This window comes from Scyliorhinus torazame, chromosome 28 (assembly GCF_047496885.1).
Source record: "Scyliorhinus torazame isolate Kashiwa2021f chromosome 28, sScyTor2.1, whole genome shotgun sequence".
Lineage (NCBI taxonomy): Eukaryota > Metazoa > Chordata > Chondrichthyes > Carcharhiniformes > Scyliorhinidae > Scyliorhinus > Scyliorhinus torazame.
In genome coordinates, this window is record NC_092734.1 from 6,238,519 (window position 1) to 6,264,919 (window position 26,401).

The following is a 26,401-nucleotide window of genomic DNA, read 5'->3' on the forward strand; positions in this document are numbered from 1 at the left end:
GGAGACAGAATTTATTCTGTATATTCAGGTTACCTCCTACATGATAGAAGAATGTAATGTTCTTGGCAGTAGCCTTCTCACGATTACTTATAAATCAAGTGAAGTAAGGCTTAGTTCAGTTGGAGTAACAGTTTGAAAACTTTACTGTGTTGGAGAATCCCACAAATATTATATGCTCCAAGGGATCTATTGTCCTAACCTCCAAGAGGCACTTGCCCAAAGAAGAACAATTGCAGTAAATTTCTTAATCAGAATATGGCAACAGAGAACAATGTGTTAATGATTCAAATATTGTGATACAGGGTATGCTTGACCACAGGTGGGCATGTGGCTGATGGGCACACAGATCCCATTTTGAAAGTCGTGCAGCATTGGTTGCCTTTAATGCTGTGGACCAGGCTTATTCAACCTTTTCGTGTCCCGGAGCCATATTTCAAACTTTTTCTCTGTAGGAGGAGGGTTGATGTGCTACCCTTTGAAGACTAGGCTAATTAAAGCCAGCTAACTTTATAACTAGCTATTTTTTCAGCTCTTTTAATGTGTTCATGTCTCCCTGATTTTTGTACTTCCTCTAGTTTCTGCACATACAGTTACAAGAAAACACTCCTCTTTACCTGGAAGAGGTCGATCAAAGACTCCAACCGCAGAGATTGAGCGCAGTGCTTATGCAGCAGTATCCTATGGGACACCTGTACCAGTTAGTACAAAGGTATTGAAAGCTTAGTAGGAAAAATATTTTTGTCCGTTTTCATCACAAATTTTATTCAGAAGTGAATAGAAATTGTCTTTTATACCCTAATTCATAATGAAGTATGATATTGCCTATCATCTGTTCTAAGTTACATTGAATTGACAGTTTCTGACAGGCTAATTCAATCAGTATGGGTGGTCTGGGGTTCGGAAACACCACCATCGTGATAGGGGTAAGGAGTGCCCTTTTGAATTGAAGTTAAAGTGCAAGTTCTACTGGTTATTTCAAAGTAGTCCACTGCTACCAATTTGAAAAATATATATTTTGTTTTTTCAATAAAGATTTGAGTTTCTTTTAGTAGAAATGTGCTTGGTTGTCCAGCAATGTTGCTGATGGGGCAGAACCATTATTTCCCTAACCCAAAAAGTCACTCCATTATTTCAGTGGGAGTGGTGACTTTGCTTCAATATGACAGCAGTTGGAACTACTTTGCGATAGAGAAAATTATGGTTAGATCTTGCTCAATTGGGCAATGAAAACATTGCTTTAATGGGTAGCACCAGTCTCCTTGTGGATCCTGCAGAAATGAAGCACTAAAATAGTATGAAGAATCTGTCAAAAGGTTGGTGAAGAGCCAGACATAACTTGTTCTATTGCATCACATCCTAATTTACATTGTAGGGGCATGAGTGTTTGTGGAATTTCACTTCAACTCAAAAGCTGTACTCCAAATAGTAATCAGTGACTCCATACCAAATAATATGTGAAAACAACAATTTTTACAAAACAATTTGATTAGTGATTTTTTTTAAATGGAAGAAATGGTAACTTTATTAAAAAAGGAAGAAAAAAAACATTTTGATATACATTAAAGAAAGGAAGAAACACCATTGTAGCACAAATTGTAATCCCAAGTTCAAGTTCAAAATAGTTTTTTAAAAACCCCAAAATGGTCTTGTTTGAGAGTTCCCTTAAAAAAAAAAAAAATTTATTGTCCCAAGTCGGCTTACATTAACACTGCAATGAAGTTACTGTGAAAAGCCCCGAATCGCCACATTCCGACGCCTGTTCGGGTACGCTGAGGGAGAATTCAGAATTCTCAGCTGGTACGGGAATTGAACCCGTGCTGCTGGCCTTGTTCTACATCATAAACCAGCTGACTAGCCCACTGAGCTCAACCAGCCCCTGTAATGGTACAATTTCCCTGGTTCATTTAGCACTAAATCAGCGAGTAACAGTGTACTGGGGGTGGACTGTCTGATCAGTCATTCCGTTAACATATCTTACACTGTAATCTTCAGTGGTTGATTGTTCCACTCCAGCTGCAGCCACAATGCTCTATGCTGTGTTCCTTCAAGTCCAATCCCTGCCTTCATCCCAGTCTTACAAGGTTTCTATCCAGACCTTTCCTCAACAAGAGTGTGACAACCATGAATCTTTATCAAATTCTTCTCACAGGCACTGCGAGGTTTGCAGACTTTGCTTTTTACACATCTTTCTGATGTCTCCCACCTGTCATCAATCAGGTTATATGATCCGTCAATCAAACTCCCTCTCCTGATTCCACACCATAGTTGACCAGTCCATGTGAAACATTATCCATTGTCCTGGCTTTCGGTTCAAGGGTCACCGAATGCAGTAAGAATGGATTGCTGTTCATTAATTTCTCGCAAATTCCCCATTTTTGCCCTTTGTGGATTTATTCTGAGCTCCTGCCTTTGAAAGGATATGTATTTTGCTTTGCTATAAACTTCCACTGCTGGCCTTGAGTGTTCAATCAGTCCCATTTTTTTTTCCCTCTAACCATAGAAGATGCAATTCAATGAATTTGCTCCAAGAGAAAATGAAGAGAGTGATGATTACAGTGCAGAGAATTTCCGACGTATTGCTCGCAGTCTGAGTGGAACCATTCTTCCTAACGGAGAGAATCCTGTGGCTGCTTCTCACAGTATTGTGAGTAAACTTCTTGAAGCAATTTTAGACCAGTAAATGCGAGAAAATGTTTTGTGCACATGAGTTTTTAGAACCTTAATGAACCCTCAGTGAATTGTTCAATATTATAAAGGGGTTTAGGGGAATAAATTTGAGGCAATTTTTCTTTCTGCCATTACAGAAAGTCTCTGCATATAACAATCATGTCCATTTATGTTGCAAGGAAACAACAACCCTAAGAAAACACGTGGAGCCTCAGAAAAGATCGGTCAGTTCCTCTTCCTTGACCACATTCCAAACTCCTTCCCATGATCCTCGTGTGTTAACCTCTTTCCCTCAGCACCATCCCAACCTGTCACAGCACCTTTCGTCTGATCCATTGTGGCCAAGCAAGGCTGGTGAGGCAAACAGAGCATCAGGTAATCTTGGCTTCTCAAATTGTATCTCCTTTTGTGTGTCCATAGTGTGTGTTTAAGCTTGCAGGACAGTCTGTCCTTGTCTGGTTGTTTTCCTTCCATGTTGTGTTATCTGAGCTGCTCTTGAAAATATCAATATGGTAATGAAGTTACTGGTCGAGTTTAAAAAAACATTTTTAAAAATTTTTTTTATTAAAGGTTTTCATAAAATATCAATAACAAAATGAGAAAGAAAAAAGAACCCAATAGGGTTAAATACAAAACACAATCTAAAAAAGCAACCCCCCAAACCCCTCTTCCCCCCCCCCCGTACATAAATAATAAATTAACATTAACACCCCGACTTAACACAACAGGTGTATGTATACCTGTTGTGTTACGTCCCCCTCAGACCCTCCAGTGTAAATAACATAAACAAAAATAAAGTAAACCCCCCCCACCCCCCCGAGCTGCTGCTGCCATTGACCAATGTCTATCGTTTTGCCAGGAAGTCTTAAGAACAGTTGCCACCGCCTAAAGAACCCTTGTACCGACCCTCTCAAGGCGAATTTCACCCTCTCCAATTTAATGAACCCTGCCATATCGCTGATCCAGGATTCCACGCTTGGGGGCCTCACATCTTTCCACTGAAGGAGAATCCTTCGCCGGGCTACCAGGGACGCAAAGGCCAGAATTCCGGCCTCTTTCGCCTCCTGCACTCCCGGCTCCTCTGCCACCCCAAATATTGCGAGCCCCCAGCCCGGTCTGACCCTGGATCCTACCACCCTCGACACCGTCCTCGCTACGCCCTTCCAAAATTCCTGCAGTGCTGGGCATGCCCAGAACATATGGGTGTGATTTGCTGGGCTCCCTGAGCACCTAACACACCTGTCCTCGCCCCCAAAGAACCGGCTCATCCTTGTCCCGGTAACACCGTGTTAAAGTCTCCCCCCATTATCAGGCCCCCTCACTTCCAAGTCTGGGATCTGACCCAACATACGCCGCATAAAACCCGCATCGTCCCAGTTCGGAGCATACACGTTGACCAGTACTACCCTCTCTCCCTGCAACTTACCACTTACCATTATGTACCTACCGCCATTATCTGCCACAATGCTCGACGCCTCGAATAACACCTTCTTTCCCACCAAGACCGCCACCCCTTGATTTTTGGCATCTAGCCCCGAGTGAAACACCTGACCTACCCACCCTTTCCTCAGTCTTACCTGGTCTGCCACCTTCAGGTGTGTCTCCTGGAGCATAACCACATCCGCCTTGAGCCCCTTCAAGTGCGCGAACACGCGGGCCCGCTTAAACGGCCCATTCAGTCCCCTTACATTCCAGGTTATCAGCCGGATCAGGGGGCTACCCCCCCCCCCCCCCCCCCCCCCCCCCCCCCCGCCAACTAGCCATGAAATTCCCTCGGCCAGCCACACGCCCGCACCCCACAGCGGCATACCCCTGCCTCGACCCCCCCCCCCAAACCTCTCGCTCCAGCTCCTCCTTGACCTTAGCAGCAGCAGGAACTCTATCCACCCCCACCCCCGGGCTAGGACCCTTCCTAGCTGGTTTACTCCCCCCATTGCACTTCCGCAAGTCAGCTGACTCCTGCTGACCCCGGCCACTCCCGCCTACCCTTCGACTCCTCCCCCATTGTGTGGCACACACCCTCCTCTCCCGCTCCCCATCGACAGGCTCTCCCCCCTCCCCCCTCCGTTCTAAGCACGGGAAACAATCCTCGCTTCCCCGCCCCCCCCCCCAGTCTTCGGTGCGGGGAAAAAGCCCGCGCTCTCCTTGTCTGCTTTCACAAGAAACAGAGGAAGTTAAGCTCATAAAATTACTGGGGAATTTTGATTAGAGACGAACAGTGTCCAACCCGCCCCATCCATCCTCCCCAACCCGAAAGAGAAAAACACAGAGAAAAAGAAACCCAAAACAATGCAAAGCCCCCCCCCGCCCCCACCCCCCACCGCAAAGCCCCCCCCCCCCCCCCCCCCCCGCGAACCAAAAAGAGGCATAACATATCCACCGCAGTCCCCAATCGCCCATCCCGACCCTCAGTCTGTGTCCAGCTTCTCGGCCTGAACAAAGGCCCACGCCTCCTCCGGAGACTCAAAGTAATGGTGCCGGTCCTTGTAGGTAACCCACAGTCGCGCCGGCTGCAACATGCCAAACTTCACCCCCTTCCTGTGCAGCACCGCCTTCGCTCGATTGTACCCGGCCCTCCTCTTTGCCACCTCCGCACTCCAGTCCTGATATATCCGTGTTCTCCCACCTGCTGCTCCTCTCCTTCTTGGCCCACCTGAGCACACACTCCCGATCGACGAACCGATGGAACCGCACCAGCACCGCCCGCGGAGGCTCGTTAGCCTTGGGCCTCCTCGCCAACACTCTATGGGCCCCTTCCAGCTCCAGGGGCCCCTGGAAGGACCCCGCTCCCATCAGCGAGTTCAACATGGTGACCACATAGGCCCCCACGTCCAGCCCCTCCGGGAGGCCCAGAATCCGCAGATTCTTCCGCCTCGACCGATTATCCATCTCCTCGAACCGCTCCTGCCATTTCTTGTGGTGCGCCTCCACCTTTACCGCCAGGCCTAAGATCTCGTCCTCATTGTCAGAGATCTTTTGTCGAGCCTCTCGGATCGCCACCCCTGGGCCGTCTGTGTCTCCAGCAGCTTATCAATAGAAGCCTTCATCGGCTCTAGCAGGTCCTTTTTAATCTCTCTGAGGCAGCGCTGGATACCCTCCTGTTGCTCCTCCGCCCACTGCCTCCACGCTGCCTGGTCTCCACCCGCCGCCATTTTGTCCTTCTTCCCTCCCTTCTTCTGTTCCACCGCCACCTTTTTTGTCGCCCCGCTCCTAGTTAAAGCCATATACTGACGGGGAGCTTTTATTAACTCCTTCCCACACCGGGAAACGTCGTAAAAGTGCCCTTGGGGGCCCTGAAAAGAGCCCAAAAGTCCGTTTTTGCGGGAGCCGCCGAATGTGCGACTTAGCTCCGCATAGCCGCAACCGGAAGTCTCGAGAGGGAATCCTTTTGGCAGTGTTCGCTTCACCAATCTGCCCCAAAAAGTCTGTGAAAACTCCTGAAAAAGGTCTGAGAGTCAGTTCCAGACGGGAGCTGCCGAATGCGCGACCTACTCCTCCATGGCCGCCACCGGAAGCCTCGTCCCCGCTTCTTCAATGGCCTTGGTAGATATCTTCACAGTTGTTCCCTCTGCTGCTAGAATTCACATTTATTAGAGGCCCTCAAGTCAGGTTGCAGCTTTAAGCTTGCCCTTCCCCCGCCTGCATGCTGGAAGAGGCTTCTCTTTTCCCTGCAGTTACAGACAAATCTTTTACTGATTCTGCCGGGTCTGGTAACCAAAAGACATAACATTCCTGGAGGACACTGTCAGGGGAATGTTACAGTCTTCTTCCCACACCGGGAAATGTCAAACAAATGCCGTGGGGGCCCTGTAAAAGAGCCCAAAAGTCCATTCCAAGCGGGAGCTACCGAATATGCGACCTAGCTCTGCGTAGCCGCACCCGGAAGTCGATCGTTACTGGCAGAGTTACTTTACATGGAGAGTGCATTTACAATATAAGACTACATTTTGGTGTTTACTGCCAATAAATGAAATAGATAGCATTGGTTCCACCAAACACCAAGGCATTGTAATACGCAGCCTCTACAAATGGCAGCAATTTGTGAAACATTAATGCACTCGAATTTCTGATAGGTTCTTGCCATTTGCTGTTTTTGTACTCTGAGACCTGCAAAACTTTTGCGGTGAAACTAGTGTCTTTATTGCAACAGTACTTCTTTAGATCCCCCATCCCTCTCAGTCATTCCTATCCCATCCTTTCACTCTTCTCAATCATCCCCATTATTTTTTTTCATATAAATTTAGAGTACCCAAAAAGGGGCAATTTAGCATGGCAAATCCACCTAGCCAGCACATCTTTGGGTTGTGGGGGCGAAACCCACACAGACACGGGGAGAATGTGCAAACTCCACACAGACAGGGACTCGGAGCCGGGATCGAACCTGGGACCTCGGCGCCGTGAGACAACAGTGCTAACTGTGCCACTGTGCTGCGCTAATCGTCCCCATTATGTCCTCCATCTTGCCACTTCTTTCTATGCGACCGGCATAATAATAATAATCGCTTATTGTCACAAGTAGGCTTCAATGAAGTTACTGTGAAAAGCCCCTAGTCGCCACATTCGGCGCCTTTTCGGGGAGGCCGGTACGGGAATTGAACCCGCGCTGTTGGCATTGTTCTGCATTGCAAGTCAGCTATTTAGCCCACTGCAAAACCAGCCCCTGATCTCCTATTCGATTCTCCCAATCCCACCCCCTCCCCCATGTTGTTGTCAGGCTCCCTTTACTTCCTGCTGTTCTTTTTCTCCATTAACACCCTTCACCCCACCGCCATCAGCAACTGTTGGCAGCTGCACATGACTCTCACACTCCAGTCAATACATCAGAGTAACAACAACTGAAAGCAACAACCACTACTGAATCCCAAAGAAATGTAAGACACATTTTTGAGGGGCAGTGGGTTGAGGAACAGACACAGCTTTGAGCTCCACTCCTCATGTTTTGGAGAGTATTACAATCCCGGACCAGATGCCAACATTTGCAGGGATACTGAACTGGAACAATGCTTAACAATAAAATGAAACACTTTAACTCCTAACTGTGATAGGGCGACATGGTGGCACAGTGGTTAGTACTGCTGCCTCACACGCCGAGGTTCCCAGGTTCTTCCGGCCCCGGGTCATTGTCCATGTGGAGTTTGCATATTCTCCCTGTGTCTGCTTGGGTCTCAGCCCCCTCAACCCAAAAAGATGTGCATGGTAGGTGAATTGGCGACACTAAATTGCCCCTTAATTGGTAAAAAATAATTGGATCATCTAAATTTTTTTTTAAAATACCTCCTAACTGATACCCCCATCATCCCCAATCAAGCAAAACCCATCAGGTCAAAAGCCACTCTTAAATAAAGTTAGAAAACAGAGGATTTCTTGCTGCTCTCTTGATAAATAGTTCTTTTAAAAGACTGCTTGAAGAGGGAGAGAGATCTTTCAGTAAGTAACTTGCAGAACCCTGTGTCAGATCGATGCTGCATCTGACAGCCTTCTGCAAACGCTGCTGTTCAACTCACAGCTTCCAGCAACTATTTCAAAACTGACAGCTCCAGACCTGGCTCCTCTCATTAGTACAACTTCCTTATCCCACTCAAATCCCATGACCCACTTAAGTTTACAGTGTTTCTAATTATCTACTCTCCCCAAAATCATAACAAAAACCCATTAGGCCTCTCTTTGTTAACATAAGCATGACTTGAAAGAATGATGATCTCACATTTACGACATATTAATGGCGGCACCTGCAGATACAAAGTCTGTATTTTAAACCAGGATTTTTAAAAAAATTACTGCAGGAGATATGTACACACACTAACCTAGGCTATTAAAACCATTACTGCAGCAGATACATGTACCAATTTCTTACATTTATCACATAGAGATTTATCACACAGCAAGAAGCTCCTCGGCCCATCTGTCTGCGCCAGCCATCAAACACCTATCTGTTCTAATCCCATTTTCCAGCACTTGGCCCATAACCGTACTTTCTGATCTCAACCGATTCATCAGAAGACGTTGAAATGTCTCCAATTTGCTGGGGTGGGGTGAGTGGAGGGGGGAGAAAAGGGGGCAGGGAGAGGGTAAAATTCAAGGTGAGGGTTTGTTACATTCAGTATACATGGTACCTTAGCATTGCAGTAAAATGTTATAATATTTAGCCACTTGTCATCCCACCATGTACAAAACTTCTCTGAATCAACACTCGATCAATCAAAACAGTTCAGATATGACCTTCTCCTCTACATCTTGGACCAGCAAAGCTGCATGGAAGAAATCATGAAGCACTTGGGAGAATTCAGAGCCTTCTCGGGCTACAAATTCAACCAAGCAACAGCAAAGTTTTCCCGGTGAACCCGACAGGGGGAGGGGCAGAGCTGGAGGGTCTACCATTTTAAAATAGCCCACAACAAATTTCGCTACCTGGGGTTTCAGGTTGCCCATGATTGGACACTGATCCACAAGTGGAAACTGACCGGTCTGGCGGTGGAAGTTAAAAAAGACCCATGAGATGGGGATGGGATGCACTCCCGCTTTCCCTGGCAGGGACGGTGCAGACGATCAAGATGAACGTGCTGCCCAGGTTCCTCTTCCTGTTTAGATCCATACCAATCTACATCACCAAAGCCTCTTTCCATTCAAAAGGCTTGGCCCTCTCGAACTTGCATTACTACCACTGGGAAGCCAAGGTGGAAAGAGTGAGGGGATGGGTAAAGGACCCTGACACAGAATGGATGAGATTGGAGGAGGCCACAGGGGTGACCCTCCGGGCCCCCACCACAGCAGAGCTCTCATCCCCGCCAGCAAAATAGTGGTGGGAGCGACCCTGAGATCCTGGAACCAGATGAGGCAACATTTCGGTCTGACTGAAGTGTCCATTATGGCCCCCATCTGCGGTAACCAGAGGTTTGCATCAGCCATGCTCTATGCCACCTTTTAGAGGTGGAGACAGGACGGGGAGGGTTGACGTTTTGGGGCTTTCACAGGTGACAGAGTAACGACCTTAGAGGAGCTGATGGAGAGACTGGACCTACCAAACTGGAATGAACTCCGACATCTGCAGGTCAAAAACCATCTCCGCAAGGAGACAGCAGCTTATCCATGAACCCCGAGAAGCACAACACTAGAGAAGTTACCTAGCGCGGACAGTCTGGGGAGGGGAAACTGTGGGGACCTGTACGGACGACTCGTAGAAAGGACAATTTCTTCACTGGACGAAACCCGGGGGCAAAATGGGATGCAGCGCTAGGGACGGAAATAGGGTGGGGACTCTGGAGCAAAACACTGTGCAAGGCCAACTCCTCCTGCACAAGGCTGAGCCTCATGCAGCTGAAAGTGGTTCACAGAGGAGGGGGGGGGGGGGGGCGGTGCACGAGCGCCAACGGGACCACAGGGAGCAGACAGGAAGGGGGCGGGGGAGCATGCAGGGAAAAAGAAGGGGGGAGACTGGAAAACAACCAACAGAGGCCAGGGAGCCTAGAACAACACAAGAAAAGAAACCCTCAAGGGAATGCCGAAAACAGGACAGGAGGGTGGAGGGGTCGGGCCCAACAACAAAAGGGGAAGGGGTGGGAAAGGGAGGGCACCGCCCACTTGTAAATAGCAGATAACTATTCATTGTACAGAAAAGGATCCTGAAACAACGAATGGGTGGGGGGGGACCGGCACAAAGGAAATTGACATGTACGTTGTAATCGGCAGAGCTGTCCTTACTGTTTGTATTAGTGTATAATATATACAAACTTCAATGAAAACATTTTTTTTTTAAAAGGAAATGAGGCAGGGAAGGTGGAGGACGGCAGAGTGGGGGAGCCGTTGTGAAGTAGCGATCATAATATAACACGATTCAATATTAAGTTGGAAAAGGATAAAAATCAGGATTAAGATCCCAGACCGGAAAAGGGCAAATTGTAGGGGTCTAAACATTGAACTGGAGCAGGTTGATTAGAAACGCATTTTGGTGGATTAAACAGTGGATGAAAAATGGGAAACTTTCCACTTAAGTTGATAGCCCTTTCCGAGAGTCTGTGTTGGTGCAATGTGGCAAATAGTCGTCTTCTATGCTGAAGATGAGTAATGAATGTTGCTGATCGATGGGGGCATTTATGTAATTTTAAAAGGCAACTTGTGGTAGTGAGAGACTTAAACAGTGCCTTCCTTGTTCTGAATTCATCTAACATTGAACGCAGGTGAAATATTTTGCTCATATCTAAGGTGAAAATGGACACCAAACAGTCCAGTAACAGACAGCTGTGTACTAAAGACTTTAAGCCAGATTCAGCGAGGAATATCATAAAGCGAACATGTGGGGAAAGTGTCAGTGATAAAAATATGTTTTGTGACTTCAAAAGAAATATGTATTCAAAATGCAGACCATGATTGAAATTTCTGTGAGGATTCTTATGATCTACCGTAACCTTTTATATCCCCAAATGATATTTGGGACAGCTGTTTCTCGCAAGCTTTCCCTAAAATCACAATTGATGATTCAGAACCTGTATGAAAGTTCTTGTGCTGGATGTTTGAATGTGTAATTAATGCAGTTCGTCTCAAATCAAAATTTCCCAGTAATTTTATGAGCTTAACTTCCTCTGTTTCTTGTGAAAGCAGACAAGAACATCGAAAAATTTCTGGCTGTGTTTGACCGGAGTGAAGCTCTCAACCATGAGAACTACCAGAGTGTTGCAGTGAATTATGGAACACTGCCACGCTTTCAGAAGAGTTGGACCAAAGAACAGAGGCCCATCAGAAAAGAGCAGGTGCATGTTGAGAGTAAGAATACCATCAAGCAGAGATTGTCTCACAGTAACCAAGCTGTTCTGCCAGACAAAAGGAAGGTTGAACAACTTTGCAGAGATCCATCCAGCATATCAGCATTGAGCAGGCCTCCACACCAGACTAGGACTGAGCTAAGCAACAGCTATGGTTCCTCTGATCATTTTGCTGAGCATCACCGACCTGTGCACAGCACTGGCCACAACTCTTTTCCAAAAAACAGCAATGTGGCAAATACCTTAAATCTTCAAAAATCACGGTACAACAAATCGTCACACTCCAACACTCCAGGTCCGGTCCGTCTTGATGTTCCCCCCGATGAGGATTGGAGAAAGACTATTTATACTTGTCCTCTGCCCAGTGAGAGGAGGCATTTGTCCCATCATACTACTCCAAGGACCAACGGTACTGGTGTTTATACAAGGCGGCCATCCTTTGGTCGACTAATGACTGAACAAATCACTCCACAGCCAGGCACCAGGCGGCGTCAGTGTGCTTTATGCCAGCAGGTATTCATCGATGAGGCCATGGTGTATTGCAGAAACTGTACTGTGTACATGGCACGGTTTAAACCACGACACTGATCCTTTGCGATTAATGTCAGCCAAAGCCAATGATCGTCTCAGAAGCAATTTATCTTGATGTAGGCTATTGCTTAGAATAACCACTGGTACTGCCACTAACTGAGTAGATTAACACTGTAAAACTGATCACTTATCAACTGTGTTGTTGAAAATTAAGAGTGTGCATTTGAGGGTTAGTGCATTTGAAAATGATGAAGGCTAAAGATTGAATGTATTTAAATGATAAAACCTGACTTTTTTTCAGTTACTAGTTACGGATTGCGTTTAAGGTTCTGATGCTGGATGTAAAACTGCACTGCTCTCTTGTGGATATATAGAATTGATTTTTTCTGCATCATTGTCATAGCCCCTCTATTAATTTGGATCTTTACACTGACAAAAAAAGTGCAGTGTTCTCTCCTGCAGTGTAATGACCTAAATGCCATTTGTGATTTATATGTCGAGTTGCAACAGGCATTTTCAGATGTAATTGTAGTGAAGGCAATTTAATAACCCATTTAACTCATTCCAATTTTATGATGTTGAAATGTTATGTCTGAGAATAAATACCAGCAGGCCACTTGAACGTTGTATTTTAACCTATACCTCAAATTCTGTTTAAGTCTCCGTGGTTCCAATATGTCAAACGTTATTTAAGGTGAGCTCAAACCTATGCAGCAGGGTCCCAGCTACTAGATATTTAACATGTTCCACTGAAATTGCTCTCTCTGCTATTTTAGTAGAGGTGTTCACCATTTAATATAATCCAAGTTCCACTAAAAGAGTGGGGAGAGGAATTGCATCGATCCATTCAGCTTCTGTACGCGGTTTGGCCTGCCCTGCCTCTGAACACTTAATTATTTTAGTGGAGTGTCCGCATGGGAAATTATTGTCAGCTTCCCCTGCAGCAACTTTGCTTTGTCAATTCTTGGGTTGTTTTTGAAGATGAACAATACACAAAATAATTCAGCTGTCAGTGTAGGTTTAGTACAATTGTAGTTCAAATTTGGTTGCAGCCTGAGGTAGTGCTTGTACTTGCCGTCTGTGAACAACTCGTTTTTTTTCTACAACACACATGAAGGAGTTAAGAGACTGACTGCCCACATGGACGAGACCTTGACACTTTATTCACTGTCCCATATATATGTATATAATTGAAATTCTACTTGATTGTAGGTCTGATGTGAGAGACTGCACAGAGGTACTGTTTCACTGAGGGCCACCAGAGATGAGAAGCTGCTGTTAAAAAATAAAATAAAATGAAGGATGCAACTTAAAATGTAATTATTGAAGAAGCACATGTGTAACTGGTCATTTGACATGAGTGCCATGGTGTGAGAAATTGGGAAAAGTTAATATTGATGTGTGAATATTGGATTGTTGGAAGGATGTTACAAGGCAGCAAGACAGTCATATTTAGAGGACTCATCCATCAGAGTAAAGCTTCAGTTGCAGGTCTACAACAGCTCTGACTTGATTGCCTTGAATTTCCTTCTACTCCTCTGTTATTTTTATAATGCGTATGATTCTGATTTATTTTTTTTGTGGCACTTGTAAAGTTCGTAGTGACTTGCCAGTATCCAGAACTGCTGAAGATCCATGTGAAATGTCACCAGTAAATGCTGTTGTAATGTCTGCAGATTCATGACGTTGATCATGGTGAACGGGTATGGAGAGGTACTTTTCTGCATTGAGTACCCAGGCCATTCACACCCTCGTGTATATTTGATCAGAGCTCCCAATGATAAGCTATAGGTGTACAGATGTGGGATTAAGAGATTTTATTGTAGAAAACTGTTTACAGATTTTTACCGTAATTTCATACTTGTCTGCTTAGTTAAAAGCTTGATATTCTTGCTAATGTATTACTGTTAAAATGTGTACAGCTTTTACAGCCAATCAAATGTGAATTGGAAAATTTCTGTACCTATTGGTATTTAATTGCAGTGCTAGAAAATGCAACTCATATTTTTGCAATAAAGTATCCAAATGTGCTAATAATTGGGCCTGTCATTGTTTCAAACACGATGGTGAGCAACAAGGTTGAGATGAAAAGCAACCGCTCTCTGAACTACACAGATGATGAATTGAAGAACGGTCTTACACCCTTCGTGTGCTCATACCACCCAAAGGTTCTTCACAACTAATTAATTACTTCTGATGTACAGCTGTTTCTGCAGTTCTGGAAGGCAACTTGACAACCAATTTTCTCAGCAAGGTTCCACGAACAGTATAAACTTAAATGTCAAGTTAATATCTTGATGGTATTGGTTGAAGTCAGATTGTTAGCCTGGTCATTGGGAGCACTCTCCTGTTCTTTTGTTCAGTGTATTGGGATGGTTTTCAAGTATTTTGAGCGCCATGGACAGGGTCTTGGTTCAAACCTCAGCTGAAAGAGCGCATCTCTGGCATCCCAGCACTGCCTCGGCATTGGACTGCAATGTCAGCTTAGAGTATTCGGAAAGCCAAAGAATTGGTCCCTGATGATACAGGGGCTATAATTTGCATTAGAACTCGCAGAGAAAATTGCGAAAGGTTACAATTTCGCATATTCTAATATTCAAAGCAGATTTTACTTGTATAAATGCGGAATGCTGAAAATCTGAAATAAAAACAAAATGTTACAAAAACTCAGCAGGTCCCAGACATAGAGCGATGCTTCCTCTTGTGGGGCAATCTGGAATGAGATGTCACAGTTTGAGGATAAGGGGGTAGAAGATTTAGAACAGAGATGGGAAATTACTTCTTTCAAAGGGGCGTGAGCCTGTGGAATTCAGCACCCCAGTTGCAGTGGATGCCGGGACATTGAGTAAAGTTAAGGAGGAGATGGACAGATTTTTAATTAGTAATGGGTCGAAGGGTTATGGAGAACGGGCAGGAAAGTGGGGTTGAGTTGAGATCGGCCATGATCATACTGAATGGCGGAGCAGACTCGAGGGGCTGAATGGCCTACTGCTGCTCCTAATTCTTATGTAGGCCTGGCAGCATCTGTGGAGAGAGAAACCGAGTTAATGTTTGGATGCCGCGTGACCTCCCCTCCATCTTGGACTCGAGGCATTAATACTGTTTGTCTCTCCTCCGATGCTGCTGGATCTGCTGAATCTTTCCAGCATTTTTCTGTTTTTATTTCAGAATTTACTAGTAAGCAATTTCCATGGGCAGTTCAGTACATTCTTAACTCCTTTTGCACAGCCAGTTGAGATAAATTTACTTTTGTTGTATTGTGGAAAAATAAATGTGCACGACACACTGCAGTGCTGGAGCACACAGGTCATAGTTCCAGAATGTCTCATCAGTTACAATCAGGATACTCCAGTCTGGGATGATTTGGAGTGCAGGTGTATCTCCTAATAACTAATCTGCAAGACATTTAAACAAAGCTGGGAACTGAGCCTTATGCTGCTGGATCCAGGTGATTAGAAAGAATTGTACAAAAAATTCCCAGTATGTGTTTGAGGAGAAAGCACCACATTAACACCTGAACTGGTGTTTAGATGATTGATCTTTGGCACAATTTCCTCCTTTCCTGTCCCCCTTGGGAGCAATGGCATATTACAGCAATCATTAAGACAATGAAAATGGGGCATAGCTAACCGGGTGTAATGACTTGCTATCTACCTTTGTAATCTGTTTACTGGGCGATCAAAATAATAAATGCCAATGGAACAGTTTGCCATAAACTTTGATCTCAAACTACACTTTATATCTGTTTACAAATAAGACACTGTGGAAGTATAAAGCCCTCGGTGGAACTTACAGCCACAAGATTTTTAAAGATGTCAGTTGAGATTCGGTGGTAATATTTGTCTCGAGTCAAAAGATTCCACTACAGAGACTGGCTGACACAGTGCAGAACTGGTAGTGCTGCACAGTCAGAAATGCCGTCTTTCAGACGTGACACTAAATCGATGCCCTTTCTGCTCCCTCAGGTCAATGTAAAGCAGTGTTTTTCAAACTTTTTTTCCCCAGGACCACTTTTGCCAACTTGTCGACCTTCGGGACCCATGTCATGTTTGCTAACCCAGTCTATCCTGCGATATGATTGCCCCAGGCAAGGGAGGGAAAATAAATTGTCTAGTTTACCTGGTCTTATTCACTATCCAGTAGCTTCTGGTGCATTGAATTTATATCAACGTTGCGTGAGGACAGGATCATGTATGCCTGTGATATCCTCCCATCTTATATGGTTCATTGTCCAGGGTCACACATGAAGACTAGTTACTCATGAGAGATGCCAACAAATGTGAACCTGCATTCATTGTGGGACACTGCCTTGAGGAATCAAAGAAGTGAAGGAAGAAGACTGAAGTGAGGAGAACAAGGTGGGAGAGAGCCATATGTGGTTACTATAAATAAACAGGCATAAATCTGGAGATAGTGATATCAAAATCCTGATTTATAATTGGCTCAAATGCAATTCAGGTTTATTTAGATTCAAAGTACACTATTCGAAACAAGTTCACCAATATTGATGAATGCTGACAGCACTAAAACTGACCCACAGACATCTGACAAACTAACTTTATTAATCAGATCTGCTGAGCTTGGCAGTGAGTTCTCTGATGGTCTTCTGGTTTATGATGGTCTTTCTGCTGCAGGATGGTCTGGAGGGGGGAGTATAGTCCCCTTGATGTCGTCCACTGGACCAAATAGAACACATGGGGTCCTGGTCCTGGGGGACTTAAGTGCAGATGGACCGTGTCTTGAGCCGCAGCTTTAGCCAGGAGAGGAGAATCCACTAAACATGTTGCGGCCAGAGCCACCACCGGGAAGAGGTGGGGGGGGGGGGGGGGAGCGGGGGGCGGGGAGGAACGCAAGGCTTGTAGGAAATCCATCAAATAATTACTCCCTTTAGAGGACTGAATTGACATTTTAGGCAGGATTTTCCCTGCAGGCATCTGAATGCTGACATTGGGAAACTGCGTTAGAGGCTGATGGATTCCTCATCCTTAGCACCACGAGCTTTCTTTTTTTAATTTTAGAGTATCCAATTTTTTTTTTCCCAATTAAGTGGCAATTTAGCGTGGCCAGTCCACCTAGCTTGCACATCTTTGGGTTGTGGGGGCGAAACCCATGCAAACATGGGGAGAATGTGCAAACTCCACACAGACAGTGACCCAGAGCCGGGATCGAACCTGGGACCTCTGCGCCGTGAGGCAGCAGGGCTGACCCTCTGCGCCATCGAGCACCACAACCTTTCTGACACCTGCCTGCGACCCCCACTTTGTAAAAGCCTGATGTGAAGGAATCCATGGCAGTATTTTTTGAAGAAGAATAGGGGAGTATTTCACATCGTCGAGGTCATCATTCATCCCTCAACCAACACCACTAAAATTAAAACGCTCTCCTTGCTGTTTGTGGGACTTTAGGGTGTCTGTTTCCCAACATTACAATTGTGAAGATATTAGGCTCAGAGAATAAAAGAGCAAAGATGTTACGTTGAACTTGTATAAAACACGAGTTTGACCTTGGCTACGTTCAGCTTTTGGTGCCGCACTTCAGGAAAGATTTGAAGGTATTGGAGAGAGTGCAGAAAAGATTCACGAGGATGGTTCCTGGGATGGAGAACTTGAGTTATGCAGATAGATTGGAAAAGCAGGGATTATTTCTCCTTGGAGTAGAGAAGGCTGACAGGAGATTTGATATAAGAATGTGTAGGGTCACGGAGAAGGCAATGGAACGGCACTGGGTAAATTGCTCATTCGGGAGCTGGTGCATACATGTTGGGCCAAATGGCCACTTCCTAAGCTATACGATTCTGTGATTACTCAGTTGACAACTCGTTCATCTGCATGTCACATCTGGTTCTTCTGCTAATAATAAATCCATGGCCCTGGTTTCTAGTGGAAACAGTTGCTCCTATTCGCTCATCAGAAATCCTCCTAATTTTGAACTCCGCTATTAAATCTCCCCTTAATTTTCTCTGCTCCAGATTTTCTCGGGGTAGGGGGAGTGCAGAGGGGGGATTCGGGGAGGGGAGGTGGTTCGATGTTAATAATGGAAAGGGGCAGGTCAGGCTCATGGGGCAGGGCCCTGTGGTATGATGATGGTCGATAAGAAGGGGGGTGAGACCCCCAGTTAGGATAGACACGTGGAACGTGAAGGGGTTGGGAGGCCCAGTCAAGGGGGCTTGCGCGTCTTAAAAGTTTGAAGGCAGATGTAGCAATGCTGCAGGAGACTCACCTGAGAGTGAAGGACCAAGTGAGACTTAAAAGGGGCTGAGTTAGTCAGGTGTTTCATTCTGGATTTAACGGAAGAGCTCGAGGGGTAGCGGTAATGGTCAGCAAAAGGGTATGGTTCCAGTTGGAGAAGGTGGTTGCAGATCAGGGGGGTAGGTGATTGTGACAGGGACGCTGGAGGGGAGGCTAGTGGCATTGGTAAGTGTATATGGTCCCAATTGGGACGATGTGGGATTCGCGAAGAAGATGTGTGGGGCCATCCCTGACTTGGACATGCACGAATTGATAGTGGGAGGGGACTGGAACTTGGTGCAGGAGCCAAAATTGGACAGGTCATGGCCACGCTCGCTGGCCCCGTCAGGGGGGTCGAAGGCGCTGGCTGGGCTAATGGTGGAAATGGGAGGGGTGGACCCTTGGAGGTTTCTGCACCCGAGGGAGCGCGAGTACTCATTTTTCTCAGCGGTCCATAAGGTGTACTCGCGGATTGACTTTTTCATGGTGGGGAAGGTGCTGCTGGCTGGAGTAAACGGGTCGACAATTGCAATATCAGATCATGCTCCGCATTGGGTCGATATGGTACTGGAGAAGGGGATGGTACAGAGACCAGGGTGGAAGTTAGATGCGGGACTGTTGGGCTGAGGGTTTTGTGACAGAATTGAAAAAATAATCGAGGAACATGTACGTTTTAACTGCACGGGTGAGGTGTCAAAGGCGGTTATCTGGGAGGCTTTAAAGGCGGGGTGAGGTGATCTCGCTCAAGGCTAGCGAGACAAAGAGGAGAGGTTGGAACGTCAGTTGGTAATAGATGAGATGCTGGAGGTAGACAGGAGGTATGCAGAAGATAGGGACCCAGCGCAGTTGGAAAAGAGGAAGGAACTCAAGGCGAGCTTTGACCGACTATCTACCAGGAAGGCGAGCAAGGGGGGCAGTTTACGAGCATGGAGAGAAGGCGGGTCGTATGTTGGTGGGTCAGCTCTGTAAAGAGGATGTGGCAAGGGAAATCATCCAGGTGCGCGACAGGGCAGTGAAGTTGGTGGTAGCTCCAGATCAGATTAACACTGTCTTTAAGGAATTCTATGAGAGGTTGTACAGGTCAGAGCCACCTGGGGCAGGCCGGGAGATGCAGGAATTTCTAGATGGGTTGGAGTACCCGAGGTTAGGGGAGGGGGTCAGGGCTACATTAGAAGGAGCGATAGTGGAGCAGGAGATAAAGGATGCGATTGGGAGGATGCAGTCGGGGAGGTGGCAGGGCCGGATGGGTTTCCGGTGGAATATTATTAAAAATTCAAAAATAAGCTGGTACCGTTGATGGTGGGGATGTTTGAAGAGGCGATAGGGAAGGGGGTGTTGCCACAAACCTTGGGGCAGGCATCGATTTCCCTGTTACTTAAGAAAGATAAGGATCCGACGGAGTGTGGGTCGTATAGGCCCATATCACTTTTAAACGTGGACACAAAGATATTGGCGACGGTACTGGCAGGTAGGCTGGAGGAGTGCCTCCCGAAGGTGATAGGTGAAGATCAGACAGGGTTCATGAGAGGGAGGCAGCTCTTTTCGAACATTAGGAGGGTATTGATCGTGGTTATGGTACCGGTGGAGGGGAAGGAAACAGAGGTGGTTGTGGCATTATACGCCGAGAAAGCGTTTGACCGGGTAGAATGGGGGTACTTGATGGCAGTTCTGGAGCGGTTTGGGATTGGACCAAGGTTTGTGAACTGGGTAAAGCTATTGTACAAGGAGCCGAGGGCCAGTGTCGGCACAAATAACATCAGCTCGAGATACTTTCCTCTCCACCGTGGGACTAGGCAGGGATGTCCTATGTCCCCCCCCCCCCCCCCCCCCCCTCTGCTGTTTGCACTCGCGATTGAGCCGTTGGCCATCTCATTAAGAAGTTTGGGGGTATGGAAAGGGATAGTGCGGGGGGGGGGGGGGGGGGGGGGGGTAGGGTGGTGGTGGGAATAGAGCACAGGGTGTCCTTGTATGCCGATGACTTGTTATACGTGTCGGAACCAAGTGTGTCAATAGGGGGAATACTGGAGCTGCTTTGGGTGCTTGGGTCTTTCTCAGGGTACAAATTAAATCTAGACAAGAGTGAGTATTTTGTGGTGTCTCGGCCAGGGGGGGGGTGGGGGGGGGGGGGGGCTGCCATTCCGTAAGGCAGGGACTCACTTTAGATGCCTGGGGTGAAGGTTGTCCGAGATTGGGGGGGGGGGGGGCTCCGTCGGTACAACATTTCTAGTTTGGTGGGGAGAATGAAAGCTGATCTGGCAAGGTGGGGTGGTCTCCCTCTGTCACTGGCGGGCCGGGTACAGGCGGTTAAAATGAATGTGCTGCCGCGATTCCTGTTTATTTTTCAATGCCTGCTGATTTTCCTGCCAAAGGCATTTTTTAGAGAGATTGAAGGGATGATTACTTCGTTCATATGGGGAAGGAAGGTGGCCAAAATTTAAAAGGTGCTACTAGAGAGGGGAAGGCAGGCAGGGGGTTTGGGTCTTCCGAACCTGATGTATTATCACTGGGCGGTGAATGTGGTGAAGGTGCGGAGCTAGGTCAGAGGGGTTGACTCCCAATGAGTCAGAATGGAGGAGACTTTGTGTTGGGGGTCGGGATTGAAGGCGCTAGCAAAGCACCGCTCCCGACGGCCCCGGGGAGATACTCCGGGAGTCCGGTACTAATAGCTTCGTTGAGAATTTGGAGGCAGTTTCGACAGCACGTCAGGTGTGGGGTCAAGGGAAATGCCGATTCGGGGGAACCATAGATTTGAGCCAGGGAAGTGGGATGGAAGTTTTCGGAGACGGGAGGAGAAAGGGATGGGAGAGAGGACACTAAAATATTTATTTCTTGGGGGTTGTTTAGCGGGATTGAAGGAGCTGGGAGCGAAGTATGGGCTGGAGCAGGGGGAAATATTTAGATACATGTAGGTCGAGACTTTGCCAGAAAGGAGAAAACAGAGCTTCCCAGTAGAGCCGGCATCCACATTACTGGAGGAGGTGCTGACAGCAGGGGGACTGGAGAAGGGGGTAGTAGCAGCGGTTTACGGGGCTATTTTGGAGGAGGAGAAGGCGCCACTAGAAGGGATCAAAGCAAAGTGGGAGGAAGAGTTGGGAGAGGGTATGGAGGAGGGGGTCTGGTGTGAGGTGCTCTGGAGGGTGAACGCCTCCACCTTGTGTGTGAGGTTGGGGCTGATACAGTTGAAGGTGGTGTACAGAGCGCACCTTACAAGGGCGAGGATGAGCCGGGTCTTTGAGGGGGTAGAAGATGTGTGTAAGCGTTGTGGGGGAGGCCGCGCAAACCACATTCATATGTTTTGGTCCTGTCCAAAGCTGGAGGATTACTGGAAGGAGGTGTTTCCGGTAATCTCGAAAGTGGTGCACGTGAAACTGGACCCGGGCCCTCGGGAGGCCATATTAGGGGTGTCAGACCAGCTGGGGTTGGAAACGGATGGAGGCAGATGTACCCTTCGCCTCGTTGACCGCGCGAAGGCGGATCCTGTTGGGGTGGAGATCAACCTCTCCACCCTGTGCCCTGGCGTGGCAGGGGACCTGCAGGAATTCTTAATGATTGTAAAGGTCAAATTTGAACTGAGGGGAAGGATGGAGGGGTTCTACAATTCATGAGCGATATTCATTATGCACTTTCGAGAATTGGATCACATCGAACATTAGGGGGGTTGGGGGCTGGGAGAGTTTGGGGGGGGGGGGAGGGAGACTGTATGTGTTAATGGTGACTATGGGTGATTCCTGATTCCTTTTTGTCATTTGTTTATGTTAACATGCGGGCTAATGTCTGGGGTTTGGTGGGAGGATGGGATTGTTGTTATTGATATGGGGATTGACATTGAATTCTTTATTGATTATTGTTTATTGTTGGGTGTAAATTTGGGAGAAAATGTGAAAAAGGAGAATAAAAAATTTAAAAAAAAACATTTTCTCTGCTCCTGTGTCTACATAAGTGAAGACCTTCATCCCTCGTATCATATTGGTAATTCACACCTGCTCCAAGGACTTTGTTGTCCTTCCTAATGTGTCATTCCCAGAACTGGACACACTGACCCAGTTAAGGCTTAAGCAGTGATTTATAACGGTTTACTTAATTTCCTTGCTTTTATACTCCGCACCCCTGTAAGTGCAAGTGAAGGAAACATGTTCATTACACTGCTGGTTGATTTGTTTGGGCTCAGTGTACTCCAGGACAAGGAAAGGAGTAGAGGTAGTGATGGCTGAGGTTGCGGCAATTTCTTTAAAGTGGCCAAGTGAGATCCCGATGGACGACTGGCCAAAGGCTTCTTGGAAATGTAAAGCTTCCATGGGAATTTTGTAGAAAACTTGTTGCTTAATGTTTGAGCAGCAGATCCCTCCCTGCCCTTTCATTACCCCAGCAAGGGGGGTATGCTATGATATGATTTACTTTTCCATTACCTTAGCACCGTCTTTTCTACGGTTTCATCTGTCTGATTAGCTGAAAGAAACCGAACTTGCATTGTGTAATGTTGATGAATAAACTCTGCTAGGAATATGAAGTAAATGTTTGTTTAAATATATCATTAATTTCACATCCTGATCTTACAGTTTAATGTAAGCAAAACTGAATCTTGTACTTTAGTAGCTCAGGAGAAATAATGCTAATGCGTTTTCATTTAATTTGTGATTATTGCACCTTAAAATTGTTTGTTTTAAATTCAATGCAAGGTTTTACTGTTGTAAATAGAAATTTCAATTTTGGGGACCTGTTCATCGACGGGACGTTTGCGAGCCTAGGGGCACTGGAGGAGAAGTTCGAGTTACCCCCGGGAAATGCCTTTAGATATATGCAGGTGGGGGGTTTTGTGAGGCGACAGGTGAGGGAATTCCTGTTGCGGGTGATGAAGGCCCGGGTCAAACCAGGCTGGGGGTTAGCTCTATTTGGAGTAGTGGACGAACCGGGAGTGCAGGAGGCGAAAGAGGCTGGCATTCTAGCCTTTGCGTCCCTAGTGGCCCGGCGAAGGATCTTGCTATTGTGGAAGGAGGCAAAGCCCCCTAGCCTGGAGGCCTGGATAAATGACATGGCTGGGTTCATAAAGCTGGAGAGGATTAAGTTCGCCTTGAGAGGGTCTGCGCAGGGGTTCTACAGGCGGTGGCAACCGTCCCTAGACTATCTCGCGGAGCGTTAGAGGAAGGTCGGTCAGCAGCAGCAGCAACCTTGGGTGTGTGTGGAGGGGACGTCCTGGGGGGGACTGCCTGGGAGGGTGGATGAGCAGGAGATAACATGAAGGGTTGGGGAAACTGGCACGTACGGGTGAGGGCCAGTATATAAAGCTGTGTAAATATGTCATTTTGCCATGTATATATCTTGCTCTGCGCGATTTCTCGGTTTTTTTTTGTTACGGGGGGGGGGGTTATTGTTTGTAAGGGAGAAAAATTGTGTTAAAAAACTTTAATAAATATATTTTTAAAAAAAGAAATTTCAATTTTACTTTTATTCAGGAGCTTTCCACATGCGACATGGTTTGTTTATTTGAGATTTTGCTTGCAAGAAAAATGTGATTCTCCCCCAACCTCTCCACTTCTCCCATCTTATTCTGTGTCTGAGCATCAGCCTGGAATATGATACCCAATGTGTCAGTCCCAGCCTTCTCTTTATCAGAATCACCTGGTCAATTCCATTTACAATTTCAAATCCTGTTCTATAAGCTTGATGCTGAACAAAACGTTGGATGTTGTTCCCACTATCAGCCATGTGGCCAAAGACTATCGACAGCTGTTAGCGCTGTCCTTGAGGGACAAGAGTCAGCTCAAACTTTTTAAAGACGAATTGCTTTATTGGTGAGAATGTAAGGGATATGCTACATCCGATGAAGCTTAATTTCATAAACTACATGGCTTTACATTAACCACATTGTCTGAGTAGCCACAAGTTGCCCAATTCATTTTCAAGTGGTTCTCAATTTGCTCTTAAACCCTCCGCTGCTGTGCATATTAATACTCAAGGGTCAAGATTTCTTTCAGAGCTACAGATCACATGGGACATTTCTTTCATCAATGTTCCCCTCTGCCTGCTCCCTCATAAGGTTTCCTATTTAAAGACTGTTTTAACTGGCTCTGACCTTCATCTCCCATATCTTCATTTTGGTCAGCCCAGTCCAGCATTTCATTTGGCATTGATGCCTTGAGATGAGCTCTCAACAGGAGTTGGAAACTGAGAACTGACCTCCCTGTGACTTCTGTGGACTTTGGATGCTGGCAAACTTTGATGAATGCAGTTATTTAGGGATCTGTTGGCCATTATTCCACAATGTGGAAATGTGCTCCCAGCCCTGAGCAGGTTTACTGAAATGGATACCTTTTAAAAAGCCCCTCTGTTGAGGGTCTTGCAAATGTCGGGGAACTTTTCGAGCAGCCAGCATGGACATGGTGGACAGAATGAGAACTTCATGGTGCAAGATTTTATGGAGAGTTTTTAAAAAAATCTATTAGTCTTACAGCAAAAACGGTGGCATGTTAACTTTTTTTATTGATTAGCTTACTGTGGGAGATACACCCTCTTCATACCAGGAACGCAGAACAAATTGAGAAGAATAACATGACTATAAAGAAAATACACACTTGTATCGCTCACATATGTATTAAATGACTTCATTTAGGAAGTAAAATTAAATTGCAATAACTTCAATTTCCAATATATTTTTTTAAATGATTTTTTAAATCCAACTAAGGGGCAATTCAGCGAGGCCAATTCACCTACCCTGTACATTTTATTGGGCTGTGGTGGTGAAACCCACGCAGACACGGGGAGAATGTGCAAAGTCCACACGGACAGTGACCCGGGGCCGGGATCGAACCTGGGACCTCGGCGCCGTGAGGCAGTAGTGCTAACCACTGTGCTACCCCTCAATTTCCAATACTACCTATTGGTTGGATTGCGGCCTACAGATCAGTGAAAATAAAGTGTTTAAAATAACCAGTGTTAACAGTTTCTCATGTAGACTTCTTGGGGGCTGGTTTAGCACAGTGAGCTAAATAGCTGGCTTGTAAAGTAGACCAAGGCAGGGCAGCAGCGCAGGTTCAATTCCTGTACCAGCCTCCCCGAACAGGTGCTGGAATGTGGTGACTAGGGACGTTTCACAGTAACTTCATTTGAAGCCTACTTGTGACAATAAGCGATTTAATGAACATTCACACTCGTGCTGCAACTGGAAACTGCGAGAAGATAACTTTTAGAATGAAATGTATGGAGACTGTTTGCGATCAGGGTTTCTGAGCCAGGAGAAGCAGTCAGCATGATTACACTGTGGCTGTCACTTCTTTCCACCTGGCTATAATTTGTTATGTCAGTGATTGCACCACTCACCAAGGTGATTACATTTATGAAGCCTGTGATGGAAACTGCTGACTGTTTAGGAATTTACATTCTATGATTTCTATAACATACAAAGTAGTTAATGTTCCTTATACTCATGACAGACTAACTGAAGTTTTGTTTTCTTGGGAGTTTTAGCAGTCAGGCTCTAAGAAAAATGAAGGCCACAGTTGTATGGTTTGCTACTATGCTTGATTTTTCAATTGAACATCTAAATTGTAAGCAGGTGTAGCAATGTGCGCCTGTTGATCGGGCCCTTTTCCCACCTGCTGTGGCAGAGGCTGTAATACTCTGGTCTCCGGGAATCTTCCTCCCTTGTTGCGTTGAAACAACCTCTAAACTGTGGAACTTCATGTTCCCTTCATCTCACCTATCGCAGGCCTTCAAACCCAAGTCCGCAGCCATCCACACTTGTTCCTTTATTTTCTCGTGACTCCTATGCTCCTCGGCTTTGCTGTCATTTATCTGTCCTTTACCCAAGTTTTCCAATTTAAACTATAATAGTGAGAAGTGTGAGGAAAACAAAGATAGTCTTAAGGGATTTATATCTGTGTTGGCAAATATTAGAAATAAGGTATACTTTTAAGTGGGTTTAATTTAATGTTTCTGCTGTTACTCTACCCTGGGCAAGTGCACGGTCAATTCCAGCCCCACATGCCCCAGAGTCACAACACAAGTGAATTAATGAATGATTCTCATAAAAATTCCTGATAATTTCGGCCCTTGGCTGCCCGATAATTACAGTCACCAGGTTTGTAAGTTGAAACCCAGTAAAAGAGACAATTGTAGTAACGATAAGTGCAACAGCACCCGTAAAAGATTTTTAAAGAAATGTCTGATGCCATTTTACTACAGTCTGGGAATCGAGATTCGAAGCGATTGTGAACAGTTTGCACA

At 46.1% G+C, this 26,401-nt stretch overlaps 1 protein-coding gene across 6 annotated transcripts in view; it reads left to right on the forward strand.

The window, feature by feature from the left end:
• Positions 1–13,991, forward strand: part of LOC140403484 (ubiquitin carboxyl-terminal hydrolase 54-like) — a 166,936-nt gene extending 152,945 nt beyond the window's left edge. For 5 of the 6 annotated variants that reach the window (XM_072491391.1, XM_072491395.1, XM_072491392.1 and 2 more), the window contains 4 exons: positions 576–709; positions 2,501–2,644; positions 2,847–3,042; positions 11,263–13,991. In XM_072491391.1, coding sequence (XP_072347492.1) covers positions 576–709; positions 2,501–2,644; positions 2,847–3,042; positions 11,263–12,011 — 1,223 coding nt within the window. In that variant the 3' untranslated portion in view covers positions 12,012–13,991. The remainder of the gene's footprint in view (positions 1–575; positions 710–2,500; positions 2,645–2,846; positions 3,043–11,262) is intronic. The other variant, XM_072491394.1, reaches the window with a different exon arrangement.
• The last annotated feature ends 12,410 nt before the right edge of the window (positions 13,992–26,401 follow it).